At 36.6% G+C, this 22,449-nt stretch overlaps 1 protein-coding gene across 3 annotated transcripts in view; it reads right to left on the bottom strand.

Annotated features, from left to right (window-relative positions):
- Positions 1–22,449, bottom strand: part of SNRK (SNF related kinase) — a 44,373-nt gene that overhangs the window by 6,420 nt on the left and 15,504 nt on the right. For all 3 annotated transcript variants that reach the window (XM_075745709.1, XM_075745710.1, XM_075745711.1), the window contains 3 exons: positions 6,012–6,153; positions 3,269–3,481; positions 2,074–2,208 (listed from right to left, as the gene is read on the bottom strand). In XM_075745709.1, the coding sequence (XP_075601824.1) occupies positions 2,074–2,208; positions 3,269–3,481; positions 6,012–6,153 (490 nt within the window). The remainder of the gene's footprint in view (positions 1–2,073; positions 2,209–3,268; positions 3,482–6,011; positions 6,154–22,449) is intronic.

Below are 22,449 nucleotides of genomic sequence, written 5' to 3'. Positions count from 1 at the left end.
CCTTGTCATAAAAATTACACATGTAAGGCAGGCTTCAACTACTCCATTCAACTTTAAAAATTTATATCAAGATTTAGATTCAATGAACTTGTTTGTTCCAGTTCCTCATATAACTGGAACAGCTCTTCTACTGAAACTGTGACACCGATGCAGAGAAAAACCCCACAGTTTAAAAACAGACTTTGTAGTTTTAGAAAGGTAAGCTCAAAGATTTCCTGCAATTTGTTTTATAACTAATACTTAGTGTATTAGACACATCTGATGCTCTGCTTGGATTTCTTTTTAAAAAAGAAACTGAGATAAAACAAGAGGATGACCCATTAAGAGAGAACCACAGAGTGAAAGTTACAGTATTACCCTTGAAGACAAGCTATGTAACACTAAGCTCCAGACCATTTAGGTTCTGTAGGCAACCCTTAGTTGTCTGCAACAATAACTCTTCTAACGCACTTGTAACCATGCAACATAAGATAAAATTTTGTATGTAAGCGACCATTGAGTGAATGACCTTTTAAGTGCCACAACAAAATTTTGGTCTAGTCTAGTACACAAGACAGGGTGCAGTCTCATCTGGAGATGACAAAGATGTTGAGAACCACTGTAAGGTTCAGAGAGAAACAGCTCCTTATTCAGGGACATGCCCCTCTATCCTCTTCAGACAAAGCTCCTCTAAAAGCCTCCAAAATCTCAGCCTAAGTCCAAGGTAACAATCAATGGAGATGACATATCTTTAACCTATTTTCCAAAGTGTGCGCCCTTAATTTATAACAAGCATCCTTTTTTTCCTAGATTGAACTTAGGGTAGTTGTACCTTACTTTTATCAGTTAGGCCAAGGAAAATATGGTTATGCATCAGAAGGACACCATAGCATTTATGTCCCTATTATCATTGCTATTAGATGATTTCACACATGACCTTGCATCAAAGTTGCACAAAGAAACCTCTGGAATGAACAAGCCATTTTTTCTTTTTCTCTAAATCCTACCGATAGATTAACATCACTGAATGTAGGCAGCAACTCTAAACATCAGCACAAGCACTTAATATTGTTCTCCCATTAAGAGATTAGCTACTAACAATTATTATTATTGCTAATAATATTATACAAAAAAACCTAAAAGTCAACTTGAAGAAACTAGAGGTTAGATAACAAATTAATGGAAATGCCTCAGCACATCCTCCTTCTTCACTGGGAAGATTATCAAGATGGGCCAATAAAGTCTTTTTTAGTACCAGTAGATGCCTAGTCATAGTCTAAAACTTAACTTGGGAAATTAAACCCAAAATGTTTAAGAAAAGTAACTGTTCAAAACATGCATCCTCCAATATCAATCTACAGGTGGAAAGTATACTATTTGCCTTGTGTTTGTTTTTAAAGCATTATGCTGCTCTAACTGAAAATATGGGATGCTTTGGTAACTGGCTGCAGAGCAAATGGACTGGTTGAACATACTAATACCAATATTGGTATTGTATTAGATGCCAGAACCCCACTGCCCCCCCTTTAGTTTTACTGTGTCATGGACTGAAGCTTTGAAAATCTCAGGGAACCTTACTATAAGGTTTTTTTAATCATGTTTTTGTCAAACTAAAAAAAAAACCAAACACATAACCTACAAATGTTTGCTCTAAGCTTGATATAGGGGAAGTTTAGCCCCTTAAAAATCAATGCTAACAACTAAACCATAACATCAAATTCAGAGTGATTTCTCATTTATAACTAATTCCCCATCGAGATGTTTGTGGATTATGCAACTACATTTTTTCCAGGGACACTACATACACAAGCTGTATGAGGAACTGAAGGTCAATCAACATGCCCTTTCCTAGCAGGTGTGAAAACTTACTACTACAGATTGATTAGGCATTCTTGAAAGTGGTACGAATTGAAGATACTATTGGTAACTGATTTCTGAACAGTTTCTGAAGCATCCACAGCACTTTAAAAGACACCTAAAATTTGCAATGAATAAGTATTTTACTTTTAAGAAAGAACTACTTGGTCAATTCAATAATACTCTCATTAAGGCAGGTTAAAAAAAAAGAAACCATTTAGATTCCTAAATTCTCACCTGAACTGAGCTTTGATGTTGCTAGGGCTTGCAGATCTGGTCTGAATTTCTTTCTCTTGTTTTTCTCGCAGAATCCTTTCAGCTAGTAAGAAGTAAGTAGCAGTGATGTGATTGTATTTGTTAGTTTCCAATGCCCTAGGGAAAATGCAAAACATGAAATAAACCATACATAAATGGTTTTTAGAAAACTGGACATACATCTCACACCTTGCTGTACTTCTAGCAGGAAGAGCACCTAAAAACAGAACTGTATTTTTGATGTTTTGACAAGCATGTCTTGGTTTTATTAAGAATAAAGAGCTAACAAGTCTAGTAATTTCAACGATAGTTGGATGAGGATATCATTTTTTAAAGGCTAAAAGTGTGTTTTCATTAATGTCATGCACTAATGGTGGGCCTTCCCACTGGCAAATACAATTACAAAGTACTAATATTTGTTTATGCAACAACCAGAGGAAAAAACCTTATTATTATTTTAGGGTTGTCACATTAAGTTTACAGCAAAATTAAGTTCGTAACTCAGTAAGCATAATTCAGACATTCTAACAGAAAGGATGCCACTGTTATGCTGCTAAAAGCTTAAGAAGCAAGACCACTGCTTCCCCCTCACACACCCCCCACCACCCAAATGGTAAGATAGTAACAGTTTTTCCGGTTTAAAAACAAACAAACAGACAAAACAATTTTAAGTCCTCTTTCAATTTTGAAAATGTTTTAGAAATTTGGGGGGGTTTAATCTGTTAAAAAAACACATAGCTTTTTAGTAAGCTCACTCTATGACAATGACTATTTTGCATTATATAGATAAAAGGAATAATATTTTAAATTAACAAAGATTCAGGTACACTGGAAACATACTAAGGGAAAAATTCTGGAATTTTATTACCTCCAAATATGCATGAGATATGAAGCACAAGTAAAAGCATGGATTTCAAAGCAGTTCAGTTTACTTGAGATGGCAAACTACCACAGGAATCGAACACTGTTCCAACACATTTTCCTAAAGTTTTTCCTAAGGTTGTGTGTCCTTAAGTATTTCTCATCCTAGAATATCCTATCAGAGCATGACTGTAATATTTTGTTTAACCAAATGGCTTGGCATTTAAACACTGAAGTACCCAGGCTGTCATGACATTCTTTGATCAAAAATGACAGACGCACAAAACAAACTGCATAAAGAAAATTGACAACTTACTCCACTATTGTATCTCGATCTGCAATATCACCGAGAACCATGCGTTGTATTATACTGTTGTGCTCCTCCTCAGACAGATTTTTATATGACACAAGAGGAATATTGTACTTTGTTGCAGGAGAAGGGTCGACTCCTTGGAGCCATGCATGGTTTTCTATCTCTTCCAAAGATGCCCTTCGCTTCGGGTCTCTCTGCAACATCCGTGTAATGAGACTGTGAATAAAAAATAAATCTAAACAAAATGCACTCACGTGTTTTAAAAGCAGCCATTGTAAGAGTAACATTAGAAAGAAATTTTCTGCTGTCAGTCCACATAGATCTTTAAAAGTCTCTACAGTAAACAACGTGATGGGAAATTGTTTGTTCTCAAAGACATTCCAAATATTGCTGAACTGAAACAAGCGATTTACTTATTACTAACTATAAATATCATAACCTGATTTTTCTGGTTTGTTTGTTTTTAATAGGTCTTATAGGGCAACTGTCATAGATGGCCTACAGGCTGCTCTGTAAAGTAAATAGAAATACAATTTTCTATTATTGCTGCTGTCAACAAGAACATGGAATGGCAAGATAAGTAGAAATATTTTATTCTGAAATAGCTATCAGACATTTGATTCTTCAGTATCTCTGAAAAAACAGTGATCTGTTCTATCCATAGAGAGGGGGGAAAACACTCAACACAAAACCAAAATACTATCTGGGACGAAGAAGTAACAAACATACTAATGGGTTGATACTGAATGTTTACAAGTGCTGGAAAGGAAGGGCATAAATTCCCCAAACAGAGAAAGAAGACTTGATTAGCACAGCACATCTCTATTCACTTACTATACGTGAAAAATTCTTGGGGAAGGTATTTTTGGCTTTGCACAACAAACAGAACATGGATATACAGTTTTGGTGCCATTTCAATGAAACTTTATTGCTCCAACATGTGGAATGAAAGTTCTGCAGTTCTCACATGCTGCTTTTTATTGCACTAACTATACTACACCATGCAACTTCAAACTGCAAGGCCACACAAATCACAAAAGTAATCACAATTCTATTTCTTTGTAGTGTGAGATGCTGTACAGAATTAAAAATGGAGGTTAATTCAGACTTCTTAAAACTCTACTGTAAAAACAGGATGTCACATATGTACTCAGTAGCTGTGGTCTCTGACTTTACCAAAAGGAAAGGTGGGGTGAGACATGGGAGCCTTAATTTTCTTTGCTTTCATTAGTATTATGACAGAAAGGGAACAAGCTATATAATTCATTTGACTTTTTTTAAACTACACCTGTAGTAAAGCCACACAAATGTATCACATCTGCCTCCTGCTTTAAGCTTGCTTATGCATCCCAAACCACCAAGAATGCTTTCACTCTGAGCAGGAAGTTTAAACATTCCCAGAGTCTTTTCCCTAAGAAAACCTAACTTACAGAAGACTTGGGTAACCAGATCCTACATTGTTGATGCATCACAGAGAAAGCGGATCTACTTGGGCCTTTAAGCAAATTAGGAGTTAAGACAATCTATCAAGCGAAAGACTGCAAAAATAAGTTTCCTGGCCTCAGCACAGCATGCAGCATCTCAAGATATTTATTTGATAGAATTCACTGATAAGAGTTCTCTTTTAAACCTCTTCCTGTATTGCATTTTAAACCCATTTCTGCACGTAAAGCTCTTCAAGCTGTCGAAAGCACTGTTTCCATGTTAGCAGAAATGTTAGATGCTAATGACAAGACACAAAAACCAGCTATGGCATCATGTTATGCATTAGATTCCTGGACCACATAGATGCCAGGTGAAGAGAGGAACAGTCATTATGACCACAAGTGTAACTATTTCCCTCCTGTGTCAAATAAAAGATGCCGCTCTAGTTTTTTTGACTGGACCAAATCCATTTTTCAAGTGTTTATAAAAGCATCTGGACTTTCATATTGAAAATAAAAAGATACGCTATCGCAGATAGAAGAACCCAAGCAAACATTGTAAAATAGTTTAAGTGATGCAACTGGGATATATATGAAAAGGACTGAAGAGGTCATTAAACTGATAGGGAAATATGGGAAATATTGAAGCATATGAAAAAAACATTAAAGAGCTGCAGTGAACACTGCAGAAAAACAACACATCAAAATGAGTCACGATTCCCAAGTGGCATATGGTATTTGCAGACAGAATTTTTTCTCCCTTGATTGCCTAGAATGTTGATTTGGAGTTGCAATTTCAGTAGGAGATGAGTAAAACTTGCTGTGGTATCCTTGGGTTTTGACAACTTGTATTTTGAGCAGAAATCTGTAGGAATCGTTACCTTTTTAACCCCTGCCACAAAATACTCTCAGCAACACCTTGTAATTTGTCCAGCAAGAGTGGTGGCCAAAACCAATCAGTGGTGAGCAGCTTCTTCAATCATTTATAAAAGGCATAACAACTGAGATACATAAAAGAAAGATACATTGTGTAAAATCAAAAAAGTTTCACACAAACATGGGAAAAAGTGATTGGCAAAAAATATCATGGGATTAACCTTTAGTAAGAAGAGCCACAAAGAATAAAAAAAATGCAATACTGCACCCAAGAAACTACTCCATCGATGTGAAGAAATACTCATAACTAAGCAAAAGCAGTAGGCATAATAGCTTATTAACAGGCAAGGAATATTCTACGTACTGATAGTATGGTATGGAGAACTCTAAAAGGTAATGAGAATCCACTTCCATGAATGCTTCCAAGTTTTTAGTACTCTACTTACTCTTTACATTCTTTGGACACATGAGGTGGCACTGTGTATTTGCAGTCCATTATCATAGTCAGAGTTTCACTGTCATTTGCTTCTTGAAATGGCGGTTGTCCACAAACCAACATGAAGAGTATGACCCCCAAACTCCAAATATCTGTAAATATATTTCAAATAACTGTGAGGAAGCAGACAATTACCATCAAAACTGTGAAGTATTCTTGAGATGCACACTGGGGTTACTACTGCACTCTTGATTATCAGCATTACTCATGGAATTTGCAATTCCACTAAACCACAAGATACAGCCTTCCATTGTCTGAAGGCTTTTATAGTTTTAGAGGAAAAAAGTACCAGTTTTCATAACTTCAGTGATGCCTCACAGTTTCCTGTCAAAGCTGTTATGCATCTCAAATTGTTAGATACAGCTGAAGATAAACTGGTCACTCAGAAGACAAGAATTCATTACCCTTTTCTTCACAGGTAGGCACAGATTATTTGTATTCAAAGCACATTCCTTTTTGAAGGACAAGCATAAACCATTCTAAGTATTGTTTACACATTACTCTATGAACTAAGAGATTACAAAGAAAGTCACTTATTTCAATGAGACTGAGCTAGATGTTTTCCCTTCAGTAGCACTGCTTTAAAAAATTCTTTACTACTTCTAATGGTAAAAGTGTTAAATCATTCAGGTAAAACCACCTTCTTACACCAATCATACTACAAAGCATAGAGTGTTTTGTTTTTCTAAAATACCCAAATATAACATAATTAACAGCAATCTCTACTACACACTGGGAGTCTCCTTGCTTCCTAATTCTTGCTTGTGTAAAATAAAAAACATTTAACAACTGTCTTGTTCCTCAATGAAATAGCATATCAAAAGATGAAAGAGAAGCACTGCTGGGCATGAAGCCCTTTAGTTGGTTTCTACTCACTGTAAATGCTAATATTTACTTTAAATCTTTATTAAGAGTTTGCCTAGAAGAAAATATTTCACAAGGAAGCTTAAATATTGAGAAGTATATCATATTGCATAAAAATAAATAACTCCAATATACACTTAGAGAAAAGGCCACACTCTTAAACTTTAGCTACACCTCCACACTCTGGAAATTGCAATGGCGATTTTGGTTCTGACACCCTAGCATTTCACAGACCTGTCCCCAGTAAAACCAACCAGCTGAAGTGAACAGGCAGAAGCCTCCCGAGGGAAGAGGGGAGCGCAGCTTGCAGTTGTCTAAGCACCAGAGCACACCAGCTCTGTCCTGGAAGGGCTTGCAAGAGGGAACCACAAAGTGACCTACCCAACTGCATCATGCTTTTCATGGCCTACTCAAAATACTTGACACACATTTAATGCTGAGGGATGGCTACAATTTTATTTAATAACGTAAATCACACACATTCATGCCTAGAACAATTACTCATTTTGCTAGTTACAACCCATTCTTCATATGGTTTAGCTGACAGAGGAAGAGAAACACTACATGGTAATTTTCTTTAGAGCTCTAATTTGTAGTAAGTGTATGCTATTAACTCAAACAATTATTTGATTTCTTTTATGCTTACTAGGGCCTTAATCCTATAGGTACTATACATTTTGAGGCCAGTACACAATATCATGCATACTTGCAAATTCAACATGACTACTCAAGTGTTTAAGATTCAATAAATGCATTAATACTTTCTTAGCCTGATGCCAGAAAGCTGAATGTTCTGAAAGACAGGATTTTTAAAAAGCCTCACAAGACAGAGAGGTAGTTTCACCTAAGAGGTACACCTTTACTTTTGTAACGCTATTTATGTCTTTCTCCTACTGTTTAGTTTGAAAGCAGCCAAAATGTTTTGGTGCATCATCTATCTCCCACCACCCACCCGATTACAAGAACTCATTTTTGCAAGCACATAAAACATGTGAATTTATGCATTTCTACAAAGAGTCATCTTCGGGGTATCAATGTCCTCCTAGATTTTTTAACTTTGCTTAAGATCTATTTTGTGATACAGTCTAGTATCCTGTTTGATACTCCCCCCACAATAAAATAGAATGCTTCGTGCCTCCTTTCAGCATGAAGTATTTTAGCAGACTCCATATAATATTCTTAATTACAGACAAATAATTTTAGCTATAATAAAGCAATATCCATTGGCTAAATTTAAGCCAAAAGAAAAATATTGTGGAGGGGAGCAATGCAATTGAACCATAAGTTAAAAATCAGCATATAAAAAATTTAAACAGAAGTAAAACCACAATATTCTAAGAAGTCAAATGTAAAATAATAAGACAGTCCTGAGAAAAGGATAGCAATCCCAGTAAGACAACAATTAAATTTCCATGAAAACATCATATACAGGAAACTCTTGTACTGGGGAGGACAAGGTCTAGTAGACCTTTAAGTTTCAACTGCACTGAGTAGACACTGAATATCCTTAAGTACTTTTAGAAGGTAGTCTCCTAATTAATTTTCTCTTTCACACACATGGCTTCTTTTCTGGGATACACTTTTCCATATTTCAATTTCAAAGGATTTGTGATGACAGATACTGTTTTAGTTTTCCAAAAGTTATTGAGATAAACATGTATGTACATGTCCTGGTTTCAGCAGGCACAGAGTTAATTTTCTTCCTAGCAGCTGGTGTAGAGCTGTGGTTTGGATTTATAATGGGAATAATGTTGATAACACACTGATGTTTTTAGTTGTTGCCAAGCAGTCAAGGACTTTCCAGCCTCTCATACTGTCCTGCTGATGAGAAGGTGGGGGGTGCCCCAGAAACTGGGAGGGGACACAGCCAGGACAGCTGACCCAAACTGGCCAAAGGGATATTCCATACCATATGATATCATGCTTCATACGTAACGGGGGGTTGACCAGGAGGCAACCGGGCTCAGGAACTAGCTGAGCATCAGCTTTGGTTGGTGAGCAATCGTGCTGTGCATCACTTCTTTTGTATATTCTTTCATCATTATTATTCTCTTCCTTTTCTGTCCTATTAAACTGTCTGTATCTCAACCCACAAGTTTTACCCTTTTTTTTCCCCCCTTTTCAATTCTCTCTCCCATCCCACTGGGGAGTGGGGGGAAGTGACCAAACACCTGTGTGGTTGTTTTACCTGCTTGCCAAATTAAACCATGACAATACCTTTACTTTATTAAAAAAAAAAAAAAAAAAAAGACTTTTCAGATGCAGAATCCAACTAGATCCTCTAAATGCAAAGAAACCACCCCAAAACCTATTGTTTGCTATAACACAATGACCAGTTAGGTTTTGACCTATATGTTTTGCCAAATAAACCAGTAATTACTGATTATCCAGAATTTTGTATATTTCTTTCACTAATTACTATATTTTGCACTCTATCTACAGGCCTTTCCAGATAAGACCTGCAAATAACGAAATGAAACTTTTTTTAAATACAACTGCATGAAAAATAGACTACAAACTCTCATTAATAGTGAAATACCAGTCATGCACTGAACTGCTACCATACTTCATTGTATCATTCATGCTGTGTTACTAAAAAGGCATCATGTGTATGCAGAAAAACGTTGTTAGAAAGTAAAAATGGTGCTCAAGACTTTTTGACCTTATGATGTTGTCTAGATGTTCTTACACTCTCACTGACAAGCACCAGGATATGGCAACAACTACAATTTCTCCCATTCTTACACACTACAGGCAAAGTTTACTATGACACTTTTCTAACAAACGTGTCTTTTGTTAGCCTGACAGCATAGCAGACGCTTAATCTGATGTGGCTAAGAAATAACAGTGGACAGAAACAATTACATGGCTTTTATTCTCATATTTTTATAGCTGTGGCTGAAGAACAACTTCATTGCATCTGCAGTCATGGCTACTAAAATGACTCAGCTCTGAGCATCAAGGACACAGCTGGGCAACCTTAGCAGAATTAAAAGTACACTAATAACTAGGAAGCAAGAAAGTAGTGTCCCTAAGTAAGTCTAATCTACACATAAAGACTGAAAACAGAAAAATTACTGGAAGACTATAGTGCAGACCTTATGTCTCACAACAGATGTCATCTTGGGATCATCTTCACAAGCCCTCCAAGTATCATGTTATAGCAAGTCTCTCATGGAAGCAGAGCTAAGTGTTTGGATGTCTGTAGGTGTATTAAGAGGACACATTAAAGAGTTCTGTCTTGCACCTTCACATGCAGACTCACAAATCAAGGGGTTACTGCCTAGCCTATTCTCTGTGCCACAGTTTAACTAGACCCAATCACTTGATTGCAACTCCACATGCAACTAAAACCAACCAACCTGATGAATGATGCAACATCTTTAATAAGGGCCTCCTTCTGGTCAACTGCAAGTTGCCACCTTATTAAAGGTAAAGGCACAATGGAAAATGTATACAATGCTACAGCCACAGCTAAAAAAAAAAAAAAGACACTCTGTTTTTGCACCCCCCAAAAAAGTGAGAAAACTTACTTAGTGAGTATTTCAGCAGCTTTTGTCCTACATGCAAGTGACTAGAGATCAGCCTACAGATCTTGGTCACAGGTGCTCGCAGAAGGTTTTGATCCTTTTTTTTTTTACTAGAAAAGTAGTGTCATGGCCAAGCTCACTCCTATGTTTTGCCATCCAGCATTTCAGACAACAATCTATGAGTGTTTGTATTTAGAAAAGAAAAAAATGAATGAACACTTAATGAATCACCGTAATCTTGAATCACAATAATTAGGAGGGATGTCACCAACAGATCAAGGGAGGTGACCCTTCACTTCTGCTCAGCACTGAGGCCACACCTGGCGTGCTGTGTCTGGTTATGGGCTCCCCACTACAAGAGAGACATGGACATACTGGATTGTCCAATGAAGGGCCGTGAAGAAGGGACTGGAGCATCTCTGCTATGATGAAAGGCTGAGAGCTGGGACTGTTCAGCTTAAAGAGAAGACTCAGGAGGGAACTTACCAATGCATATAAATACCTGAAGGGAGTATGCAAAGAGGACGGACCCAGGCTCTTTACAGTGGTGCCCAGTGACAGGACAAGAGCCAATGGGCACAAACTGAAACACGGGAGGGTCTCTCTGAACACAGAATCATAGAATTGTTTGGGTTGGAAGCGACCTCAAAGATCATCTAGTTCCAAACCCCCCTGCCACAGGCAGGGACACCCTCCACTAGACCAGTTGGCCCAAAGCCCCATCCAACCTGGCCTTAAACACTTCCAGGGACGGGGCCTCCACAACCTCTCTGGGCAACCTGTTCCAGTGCCTCACCACTCTAACAGTAAAGAATTTCTTTCTAACATCTAATCTAAATCGACCCTCCTTCAGCTTCAACCCATTACCCCTTGTCCTGTCACTACACTCCCTGATAAACAGTCCCTCACCATCTTTCCTGTAGGCCCCCTTCAGATACTGGTAAGCTGCAATTAGATCTCCCCAGGGTCTCCTCTACTCCAGGCTGAACAATCCCAACTCTCTCAGCCTGTCCTCATAGGAGAGGTGCTCCGTCCCTCCAATCAGCTTCGTGGCCTCCTCTGGACTCTCTCCAACAGCTCCATGTCTCTCCTGTACTGGGGCCCAGTACTCCAGGTGGGGTCTCACAAGAGCAGAGTAGAGGGGCAGGAAACATCAGGAAATAGTTTTTCAATGTGAGGGTGGCTGAGCACTGGCACAGGTTGCCCAGGGAGGTTGCAGAGTCTCAGTCCCTGGAGATATTAAAAAGCCATCTGGGCATGGTCCTGGGCAACTGACTCTAGGTGTTCCTGCTTGACCAGAGCAATTACACCAAATGACCTTCAGAGGTACCTCACTGGAGTACGTAGTACCAACAGGAAAACTGTACTTCCTTTGCCAATCCGAAGCAGCACATTGTAGGTGTTTGAGAAAATGAAAGCATGACACAGCAAGGTAAGAACTAAAATAATGTTGATAGCGTAAACATACAGAACTTGAATGCTTCATTTAAACCAGCAAAGGGTTGTCTCAGCTATAAAACACAATTATTTTTCACTCCTCACCAAACACAGTGTAAAGGATAGTAAGTGTGAAGGAAGTGGTAAAAAAAGTGGAAAGAAACAGGAAAACATTAAACTGATTTTCAAAGTAACTTAATTTGAAATACATAAACCCTGCAAGAACAATGTAAAAATGGAACTGGTATAAGAAGGGGATTAATTCACTGATATTTCAAACTACCACAATTATTCAGACAACAACTGCATGCAATCCTAAACAAAATAACAGTAACAACAGTATCTTGCCCTTCTCAACCTATCACAAAATTTCACATTGGCATTTTTTCTAAGACACACACAACACTGGATGAAATTAAAAAAGTAGAATTTTTACTGGCAGATTTCTGCAATTAAGTTTCCAGGACAATAGAAATCCTTGCAGGTTTTGCATTATTAGGTTTTTATTTTGCATGCTTTGAAGACACTTAGCTTGACATAGATACTACTACTAAAAGGGGAATCATCTTCTCTTTGTAAAAAAGGATCCATAAACTTCAGAGTTACAAGTCTTACTTATTTGTAAATTTAGAAGAGACATTTAAATAGATGACCTACACTCCCAACACACAAGTAAGTTTAAACATGTTGGTTTGCTAGCCTTCAGTGTAACTCAAACCCCAAGGTTTAGAATCTGAAGTTATCAAAGCAGACATTCCAAAATAATGAGTTAATACCCACATATCATTTTGAAAGATTAAAAAACCCCAACAGTTATAGGACTATATGGTACACATATAAGAAGTGCTAGTATTTGTATCTGATTTATTAGTTTTAAGCCATTCTATACATGAAAAAAAAAATCAATCCTGTATCTGCACTTTCCACTTTTCTCTACTGAGATTTATAGCTGCATATTTTTCAAGTCCAGAAAATATACTGCAAAAAAGATTGAAAGAAATGAAAATGCCTTCTCTTTAAAGATACAAATTTTGTTCACTCATTTAAATGTAATAACCACAGTACACTATGGAAAATTCTTGGTTTTCAGAAGAGTGTCATCTGAGAGAGGCAAAATTCAAGATCTTTATGCACAGCTGTCTTTGAGAAATTAGTAAAAGAGAATCAGAGCTTATTTTGTTATAGTCCTTATTTACCAAATTTCAGTATTTCCCCAAACAATACAAAAAGCTGCACACAGGAATATCCTTTACCATACTGTTTTGTGCTGCCATAATAAATGCGGCTTTATTATTCTTTCCTATTAATAAAGAGAAATCTCATCTGTCCTCTGGAACCTAAGGAATATGGAGATGGTTTGCACTCAACTGATGAGTGCTTTGATCGACACTTGGTCAGCACATGCTGCTCATTCTTGTGCTGTACCCTGCTATAGGAAATTTCTGCTCATATATTAGGTGTAGCAAAAGAGGAATAACTGCTTCTGCTGGGGAGACCACTTCCACCTGCAGAGCAGACAATGACACCTTGATCTTTCATACCTAAGTCCCAAGAAGCATTCTTACCCTATTATAAAAGGGAATTTCACTCAAACTGAGTGAAAGCCTCAGTCAAGATGACCTGATTTGGTCAAAAGCATCAACTTTGACAAGACAGTTGTGTGAGCTGATTAGAAAGATGTTTGAGCAGCAATGAAATAAGAGCATGACATCTCATCAAAGCAAGGCTTCTAGAAAGAAATAGCATCTCTTATTAGACCAGCTAATAACTGGGGAAAGGGAGGGAAAAAAAATAACTCAACATTTAAAGGAACAGAAGTTTTTCTTTAGATCTCCACATGCTCACGAAAACATACTTTTTTTAGTCAAGCCAGCCCTTATAGTATGTTCTTAATTTGATATACCTTATGTCAGCTCAGGAGACAGTTTCCTGCTTTCACACATTATTAGAAGCCGTAGATACACATTTAAAAGCAAAACACAACTACTTACATTTTAACCCCCCAAAAAAGAGGAGAGCAAAGAACTACGTGGCAGGATCTGAATGCAGAGCAAGACCTGTTAAATGGGCTGCACCATTAAAAAAAAATCTCACCTTCAGTTCTATGCAAATGTGGTTTGACATACAGTATACGCAGTAAAGAACTCTGCAGAGATCTGCCTCTCCTCCACCTTCACACCCCTGGCATACCATTTTAATATAATATATTAACTATGGTGCTATGTTAATGCTCAAAAAAAATATCATGTTTTAGACAAAAGCTTTAGATATTGTAATACATTTACTACTGGACAGTTTAACCAGATAAAGAACAGGTTTTGTAAGCAAAACTCTTGCCTTGGACAAGTAAGTCAGCATACATTTGCAGCTATATTCCCTTATCACAGCTCAGAACTCAGGTGCTAGTGCCAATTCTACATTCAAGACTTTTAACTGAAAGAGCACAAGGAAGAGAAGGGTTAAAGAGACACATTTTTAGAACAGCAGATTTAAACAAGAACTTCTTTTTCACAACTTCAAGGTTTTTTACTACTCTTAGTAATTAGCAGTTGAAGGCTTTATAGAAACCGCTTATCTCTCCCCTCCCTGCCAAGGGTCATCTAATTTGCCCTCTGCAGAAAATTGATGCAAAAATAGAATTTAGACCTAACATGCTACATGCATTTAGCACGCTTAAAGCCTGTAAAACTTCAAATGAGTATAATGAAGGAAGGCATACTTGTATACTGCAGTGGCCGAAATCAAGGTCTTTCAAAAGCACAGTGAAGATGAAGATGCAATTTAGCCTTTAAATTGGGTACTAGTAACTTGAAACTGCCATTGCTATAACAAGCATAAACTAAAGATATTATTAGGACTTTTAAAAGCACTAGCTAGCTAGCTGCAGTAGAGAATATTTTATTGTTCTTAAAGGCATTAAATAACATTGATCAGGAAAGGACTGTTCAAGCAGGATTCCCAGAACCATGACAACCAGGGCTGTGTATACGCAACTTCCTTACATAACATGAAGTCACTACCATAGAAACCAAACTACGTCATTAGCTGTCTATGCTATGCCTGTCTTAAACACAGGGCAGTCAAACATCTGTTATGTTCCAGTTTGTACACTGCACAAAGCATATCCATATTCATCTGATTAACCTCTGAGCTGGCCTTCACCGTTAGCTATTTACTGCTTTCTAAAGTTCCTGGTTTACTCCTAAACTAAGCACTACACACTTCCGAAAGTTGCAATTTATGTGACACAGGGGATCCTTATAACAAAAGATTTGCTCAAATTTCTACCATTCCTCAGAAGTCAGGCACTTGTCACACTTTATATGTTATGTGAATTTGCGATTTTAAGCAGCTAAAAGTCCATGCTTATTTTGGAATAGACACATTCGCATTTAATGACATAAATTGAGTCTGTTTATTAAAGTTGTTTATCTTATACCTTTATGGGAAAAAAGATTCTTTTCCCTCCTAACTTATATGTTAAACTGCTTAACAGTTTACACAGTATAAATTGCTCATTTGGTAAGACATCTTTCTACAGAAAGTCTGCTGCTTCAGAAGTAATTTGTAATACTGAGTAAATTTAGTCAGGTTTTATACATTTGTCATTGGAATGTTTACTGTAACAGCTGAACACAATAGTTATCTTCCACTAGAAGCCACTTAAGCAAAAAAAGAAAACAAAACAACTTGTATGGAGATGACAGAAATGTTTCCATGTTTATTTTGCCACTGCAGAGGTATCAGACTGTGGATAGGTAAAGGATGGAAATGAACCCTGATTTCCAGAATCATGGGCAATTACTCTAACCACTATCTTAACACATTAAAGAGACTATCATGACCACTGCTACAACCTCTTCAGAGCAGATCTGTGGAAGAAAGTCTAATCCATAGAAACCTGTTGAAGACAAGCCTTGAAAGAGACTCAGCTTCAGTATCAAGTTGTTCTATGCAGAGCTAAATATGAAAATCTAATGTAAGGATCATCAGCATCTCTGCACTCTGGGCATGTTTGGGGCTAGGCAGCAACTAGGCAATATCTGAATATTGCTGTTTCGAACTCGGACACAAAAGCCCATCATGAGCTACTTTATTTGGATTGGAATTTAAAGGTGAACCTTCACTGAGCTCAGGAGCAGGTACAGGCTGATAACGCATGAGGACAACAGTGGTAAGCACACTTGTTACAAGTTGAAATTTAAGATCCTGTTCATAGCATAGGCTATAGAAGAAAGAATGAACACTCAAATTTATAGCGTAGCTTCACATAGTTGTCTGAAGAACCAAAACACAGTTCAAGAGTAAAAATTCGTATGATAAGTCAAACACTGCAGAAAATGAGACTTCTACTAAAAACAGTGATGAAAAATTACATACTACAGTATAAAAGGATAAAAGCTGGTATCGTACTACTGAATTGCTTGAATGGTGCCTATTACATTGTTGATATACTTGTCCTTCAAAAGGAGAATAAGAAAAGTATTTCCACCCCTATATAAGCTAAAGAGATTTAAAAAGTTGTATCCCTTGCATAAAAACTCAATACCAAGATAGTCCAGGATAATTTTGTGTTAACAATTTCAGCATTTCTATGCATTGCAAGTATACATTTGCAAGTATACCATGCGCACAGACTGCTGACAAATTTGGAAGATGCTCAAACTGGACCAGTTGTAAATTTTAAAGAATATTGGTAAAGAACAAAGATTACTTTTTTGTAGATACTCTGTTTTTAGCTGATTGAACTATTCTTCCATTCTTTCAACTTTTCATGAAAAAGGCTTTGAATAAACTTGTATACTGACCTCTCTGGTTTTCAGAGATGCCACCATCAGTTAATTCAGCTTTTTTTTTTCTTTTTGTCTTTGTGAAATGAGATTTATTTTTCCCTTGCAGAAGGCTGAGGAAGAGATCAACTACAATCAATGCTAACATTTTCAAAATTAACAGGCAGAACTAGGTTTTCTCCTTGTTTTAAAGCACTACAAATCCAATTAAAATTACTATTAGAACACATAGCAGACAAGAGAATTAGGAGATATCTTTTCCTTCCCCTATCCCTCCAAAAAAGAGCATAAGTAGCAAATGGCATTTAGAAAATTATTTTCATAATTAGCTTATCTGTCTGATGAAACAGTCTGTTCTATATATGTTATTGTATTTGACTAAGACATGATCATCAGTAACTAGTCTTATCTTTGGAAGCGATTCTTATTTGCATTCAATCTGGCAACTAGTACTTATTTTTCCCTGAAGACAATAGCACGGGTTTTGCTGGTTGCATAAAACTATTAAAATACAAATAGTTGTTCTTTATTTTTCAGTAACTACTGCATCTCTAATTTCAGTAAGGATATTTTAACAAAACACACCACCATTGAAAGGTCTTACTGAACTCATGCCACTGCCTCTATTCCAAAATAGTTTTATTCTGATTCATCAATTCTGCATTTAGAAATGGGTTTCTTCTTTGGTTTTTCTTGCTTAGCCACATTTCAGAAGTTACAGAACCTACATTAAAAACAAACCCAACATTTTCTGCATGAACTGACTTTCCAGTATTACTACTCCAGAATATAATTAGTCAGGATAAAAATCTGTATTAATTAAATGTAGAAGGAAGTTTCTCTGTATAAAACATGTTCTCAAAATCATTGGACATGTCAAAGTCTATACAACACATACAGCTTATACGCATGTTTCACTGCAATGTTTTTGGTCTGTCTTTTTTATATATATATATAAAAGAATTTGCTCCAGGTATCTAAGAAATCCTTCATATTTTCTGATGGACAACCTTTTCCTAAAGGTTTTAGCTGTAAAATGTATACTTTGTACTTTATTTATACAAATTAACATCTTAGTACAGCTTTACATATGAATGCAAAACTTGGGCATCTGGTCTATAACCAAGTAGTAGTAGACATTATTAGGTCCCACCAGATCTGTGCTGCCAAATTAGTCAGCTGTGGGTCAGCTATGGGTCAAACAGAAGTAATCTGGATATTTGTTTGCAAGATACATAAAATGAAGCTTCCTGGCTATGGAGATATATTTATCATAATAAAATCTTGCTCCACAACAGCAGTTTTAAATATTATGAAAACTGTTTTCCCATGAACACAGCAAGATGACTAAGAAACATCCCGACAGTTAAGGTACAATTTAGCTGATACGGTAGTAACTGAAGACTATCTTGACAGCTTCTCCTCTGTAGTTTCATTCAGATAAATTACTCTTTGCTTCACCCAGCAGTTAACTGGTAAATGTATTAAAATTTGTGCATAAATCAGTCCAGAATGGATCACAGACTCCTACCCTTCATTACAGCCCAGTCACATCATAACTTCCCTTCTGAATACAATGCTCCAATACCTATAGCGTAACAACCTCAATAATTTGAGACATTGAAAGTATTTTCTTGTCAAACTAATTAATTAGATTGAGGGGAGAAAAAGAAGAATCAAAGGACAGCATACTACATAAGAACTGGACTCCCCCTTCCATTAAAAATAAATTTTACTACCTGCATACAAATTGCCACAAACTTAATACATTCTTTGTTAACATGACATGAATGTCCTCAAGATTGAAACTTTCTAAAATTATGCCACAATCAATTCCTTACATTTGCCCCTTCTAAAAAAGTATAAAAAGCTCATTTCTGATCTTTTTTCAAGTTTGACTTTTTTCACCAGTGTGAGTGTTGTGGTTTAATCCCAGCTGGCAATGATACTTGATGAATTTCAGCCAAATGAGTTTCTCTTACATGGAATGTGAAGATAAGTGAGCTAGGCTGAGTTGATCTAACCTAAACTTGCTAACACAGAAGAGGGGCAAGTCCTACCACCTTCCCCCCAGAACTCTAGTCCCTTTAGTCCAAGCTGCATTCTCCCTTCACCACCTCTTCCACTCAATGCTGATGGAATGAACAGCTCTGATAACTTGGCAGAAGTTAAGCCTGCAGAAAAGTTAAGTTTTCTGTCAAATTAGCTAATAAAAATCATTAAATGGTCAGCCATGCAGAATGCAGCACATAAGAAGCAGGAGCTCTGCCCTGACAAGCAAAATGGAAGGGGAAGACCTCTTATGCTAGAAGCAGCTGAATACTACACTTTTAGCTTTCTGCACCCTTACACCTTCAAGCTCATTCTGTAATATATCTAACCATAACTCTTCTGAAGAGTTGCAATGCAACATTAAAAAGGGAGATTTTCAAAACAAAACCATCGGTGAAAAGCTTTTGTAGGAATTTTTGCTTTTCATTTCTGTCAAGTTTGGCTGTAATCTGATTTTGAGCATACTGAAACTCCAAACTGCTGTCAGGTATGCTAAATGATTCAGTAACATATATGGCTTGCAAATATCTTACCACTTTTTTTTTACTCAAGTCTGTCAAATCTTATATTCAGCATTTTTATAGTGTAAAAGGTTACTGTACATACCCACTGGCCATTATGCTTACATTAGTCACTCAGTTTGTGAATAAAGTGCTATACACATGCAGAAGCATTAAAACTAGCTCCGCACAGGTCAGATCGGGTCATCAGGACTACTTAGCTATCCTCAAGCACCTGGCAAATATGACTGAAGCTTTGAAACACCAAACACACTTCAGCAATGCTATATGCAGGCAACACAAATGCTTGATGCAAAAAGAAAACAAAAGAATTTGGGATCATTCCAACAGAGGCATAGTGGGTCTAAAAGCAGTATCATCATCTCAGGAAAGGGAAAGGTACATATGACAAATCCTCTGTTTCCTTTAATTATCAAAAATATACAACTAGATAATGAAAACATACAGCCATTATCTTACTATGCTGTCAGAAGATATGTAGGTCTGAGTTGTGCAAGAAAGCCAGCAAAGTAATGAATGTTATCAAGTGGTTGGCTCCTGCAACTTCCAAGAAGGCAGCAAGTTGGATTTGGACTACAAACTGCCAGTTGAATAGCATTGAGCTACAGTAACCATAATATTCTTTTTAGTCATGTCTTATGAGGAACATCTTGCCACCATTCTCTTGGAGCTGCTGTGACGACAGACTACAATGCCAAATAATTGTGATGATACCTACAATGTTATTTGTGCATTACAGTACTGTTCCAGAGGCCTGTGCTCAACTGTGCTAAAAGACAATCCCAACCTTACAATCTGAATTTGCCCATTTCTCATTCCCAGAACAACGAATTTATTCTGCAAATGTTTCTATGCATCTACAAAATCACATACAGAATACCCAACTACAATAATAAAAACCTATCAGAAGTGTCAATGTCTTCCAGAATAACTGTAGCCTACACAGCACTTCCTACTTTATAGAGATGCCAAGCAGTTAAAATAGAACTTGCTCTCCTCTGAAAGAATCAACTAATCTGAAAAACTATAATTAAACTTTATCACCTAGGAAAGAGGTGATTTCTATTTATTTAATGATCCAATCTCTGCTGATGTTCGTAGACTAACAAAGGAAAAATATCACCAGGAGCATGCTTTATTCTTTCATCTGTAGTTACCCACTTTTGAATACTACTGAAGTTTGCTGGATTTACACCACTGCTCTAGACAGAACTCTGATCTAAAATACGTCCATTTGATTTACAAAGTGAACTCTTTGTGCGACAACAGTGCTCTCACTTTCCTCTGAATAGAACAAATTTTAATTAAGTGTAAAAAACCATGGGAAACTACAAGCATCAGAACTTCTCACTATCTAACTCAGCTTTTTGAAAAGCCCTGGGAACATATGATCATTGCCTAATACTCCTCTTGCATCATTTTAACTATAGCCTTAAACACAAAAGGAAATAAGAGACCTAAATTAACTAGTCTCTTTTCAAGTGTGAAAACTTTTAAGTAGCATCACTAATGGCAGATTAATCCCTAAACTAGCCGAAACAGTTACCTTTCCATAAAGCAAGCTTTGCCATTATATCTATTAAGCATATAATTTCATAAAGGATTTGCCCTGAATATTTCAGCTCTTTGTGGCAAGAAAATCTGAAGTCTTTTCCTTTATAAACTCATTCTAATATTATTCATGAGACATCAGATAAGCCATGTTTGTGGGAAAGGTCTTTGGCAAAAAAAACCCTTCATGTAAACTTTTCTTGCAATAATTTTTGTGAATCTAACAATTCTGGATAAATGAAGAGAGGTGTGGGGTTTTTAAAATATTATAATGAATGCAAATGTACTTTAACATGCACAGAGTAAAAGCAGGGCAATCCTTTTTAATTTGGCATTTTAGTAATTTGAGTTGGTTTTCAAGTGGTCAGATGCTCACAAAGGGGCAGGACCATGTAGTCACACTGGAGAAAGCATGACCTCCTTTCTCATAAGGAACTAGCTTTTAGATTGGTTCAGCTACAACATAATTTCACCTTAACTGGCAAAATATCTTTCCCATTGTCAGTCATTATTATTGCTATATTAATAGTCCAATTCAACCAATAGCTGAATGAGTTCACAGTGTTTCACCATTTCAGGCTATATATACACCTTGCACTTTACTAGCATCAAAAAGCAACTGATGTAATCTCTCTTTTGAAAATGTCTGCTTCTGAATTTATACATACTTCTAGTCCACAAGTATGACCTCATCTTAGCATGAAAGTTTATCTTTAAAGGTTAAGAAAGGTTTGCAGGAGCTGGTTTCTCAGCTGCATAATTACATGGTTAGTGATAACTTTCCTAAACATATATTCTTTTAAGATTCTACACTTAAGACTCCATTTGGGGGAAGGAAGGCTTTAAAGAAGTCTCTAATTTTTTTCCCCACAATCTTTGCATTTAAAATACACAAATAAGTCACATTTAGAAACCTTACATAGGGTATCTTACCTTTTTTACCCTCAGAAAAGGAAAACCCAGACTCCGCAAGGTCATTATCTTATTGGCAACTTGCAGTAAATTTTGATATTTTCATTCTGTAACTATTGTACTGACAGTACTTTAGAGATTTTGTAGTGCATTACAAAGTAATGAAAACTGTGCCACTAAAAGAGTTAAAATACAAACACTGCAATCTGTCAGCTAGGATAGGAGAAGTTCTAGCATCCAGTAACCGAGACAGTATACTGAGGAATAAGTAAGCAGAAACTAACTACTGATGTGTATTTAAATATTATCAGAAATATAACTTTACTAGCATTCTTAAACATCAGCTAGAAGAAATTAATTTTTTCTAGTTTTTCTACTGTTCATATCAATCTACTCTATATTAGCCAGACCACCTCCTCTGGGAATCCATTCAACCATTTTCTTCTAGTACTAGTCATAAGTTTACCAACCTAATTGCTTTCAAAATCCTCTAAAAAACTATTTATGTGATGCCACCATTCTTATATTTATCATTAGGAGGTTTAAAGTGTGCTTTAACTATATAATTCAATTTGGACCATCTGGTCATAATGCTCTTAATGCCCCCTCGTGCCCCGTATTAATCCCCGTACACCTTTCTTCCAAGCATCTTCAGTTGAGCAGCAATATCAAAATTTCAGTTTTTGCTCATCCTCCAAAATTTGACTGTTAGTCCATTTTTCAAGAAAAAA

Source organism: Balearica regulorum, chromosome 2 (assembly GCF_011004875.1).
Source record: "Balearica regulorum gibbericeps isolate bBalReg1 chromosome 2, bBalReg1.pri, whole genome shotgun sequence".
Classification (NCBI taxonomy): domain Eukaryota; kingdom Metazoa; phylum Chordata; class Aves; order Gruiformes; family Gruidae; genus Balearica; species Balearica regulorum.
The sequence above is the reverse complement of the archived record's forward strand: the minus strand, read 5'-3'. Positions and strand labels throughout refer to the sequence as shown.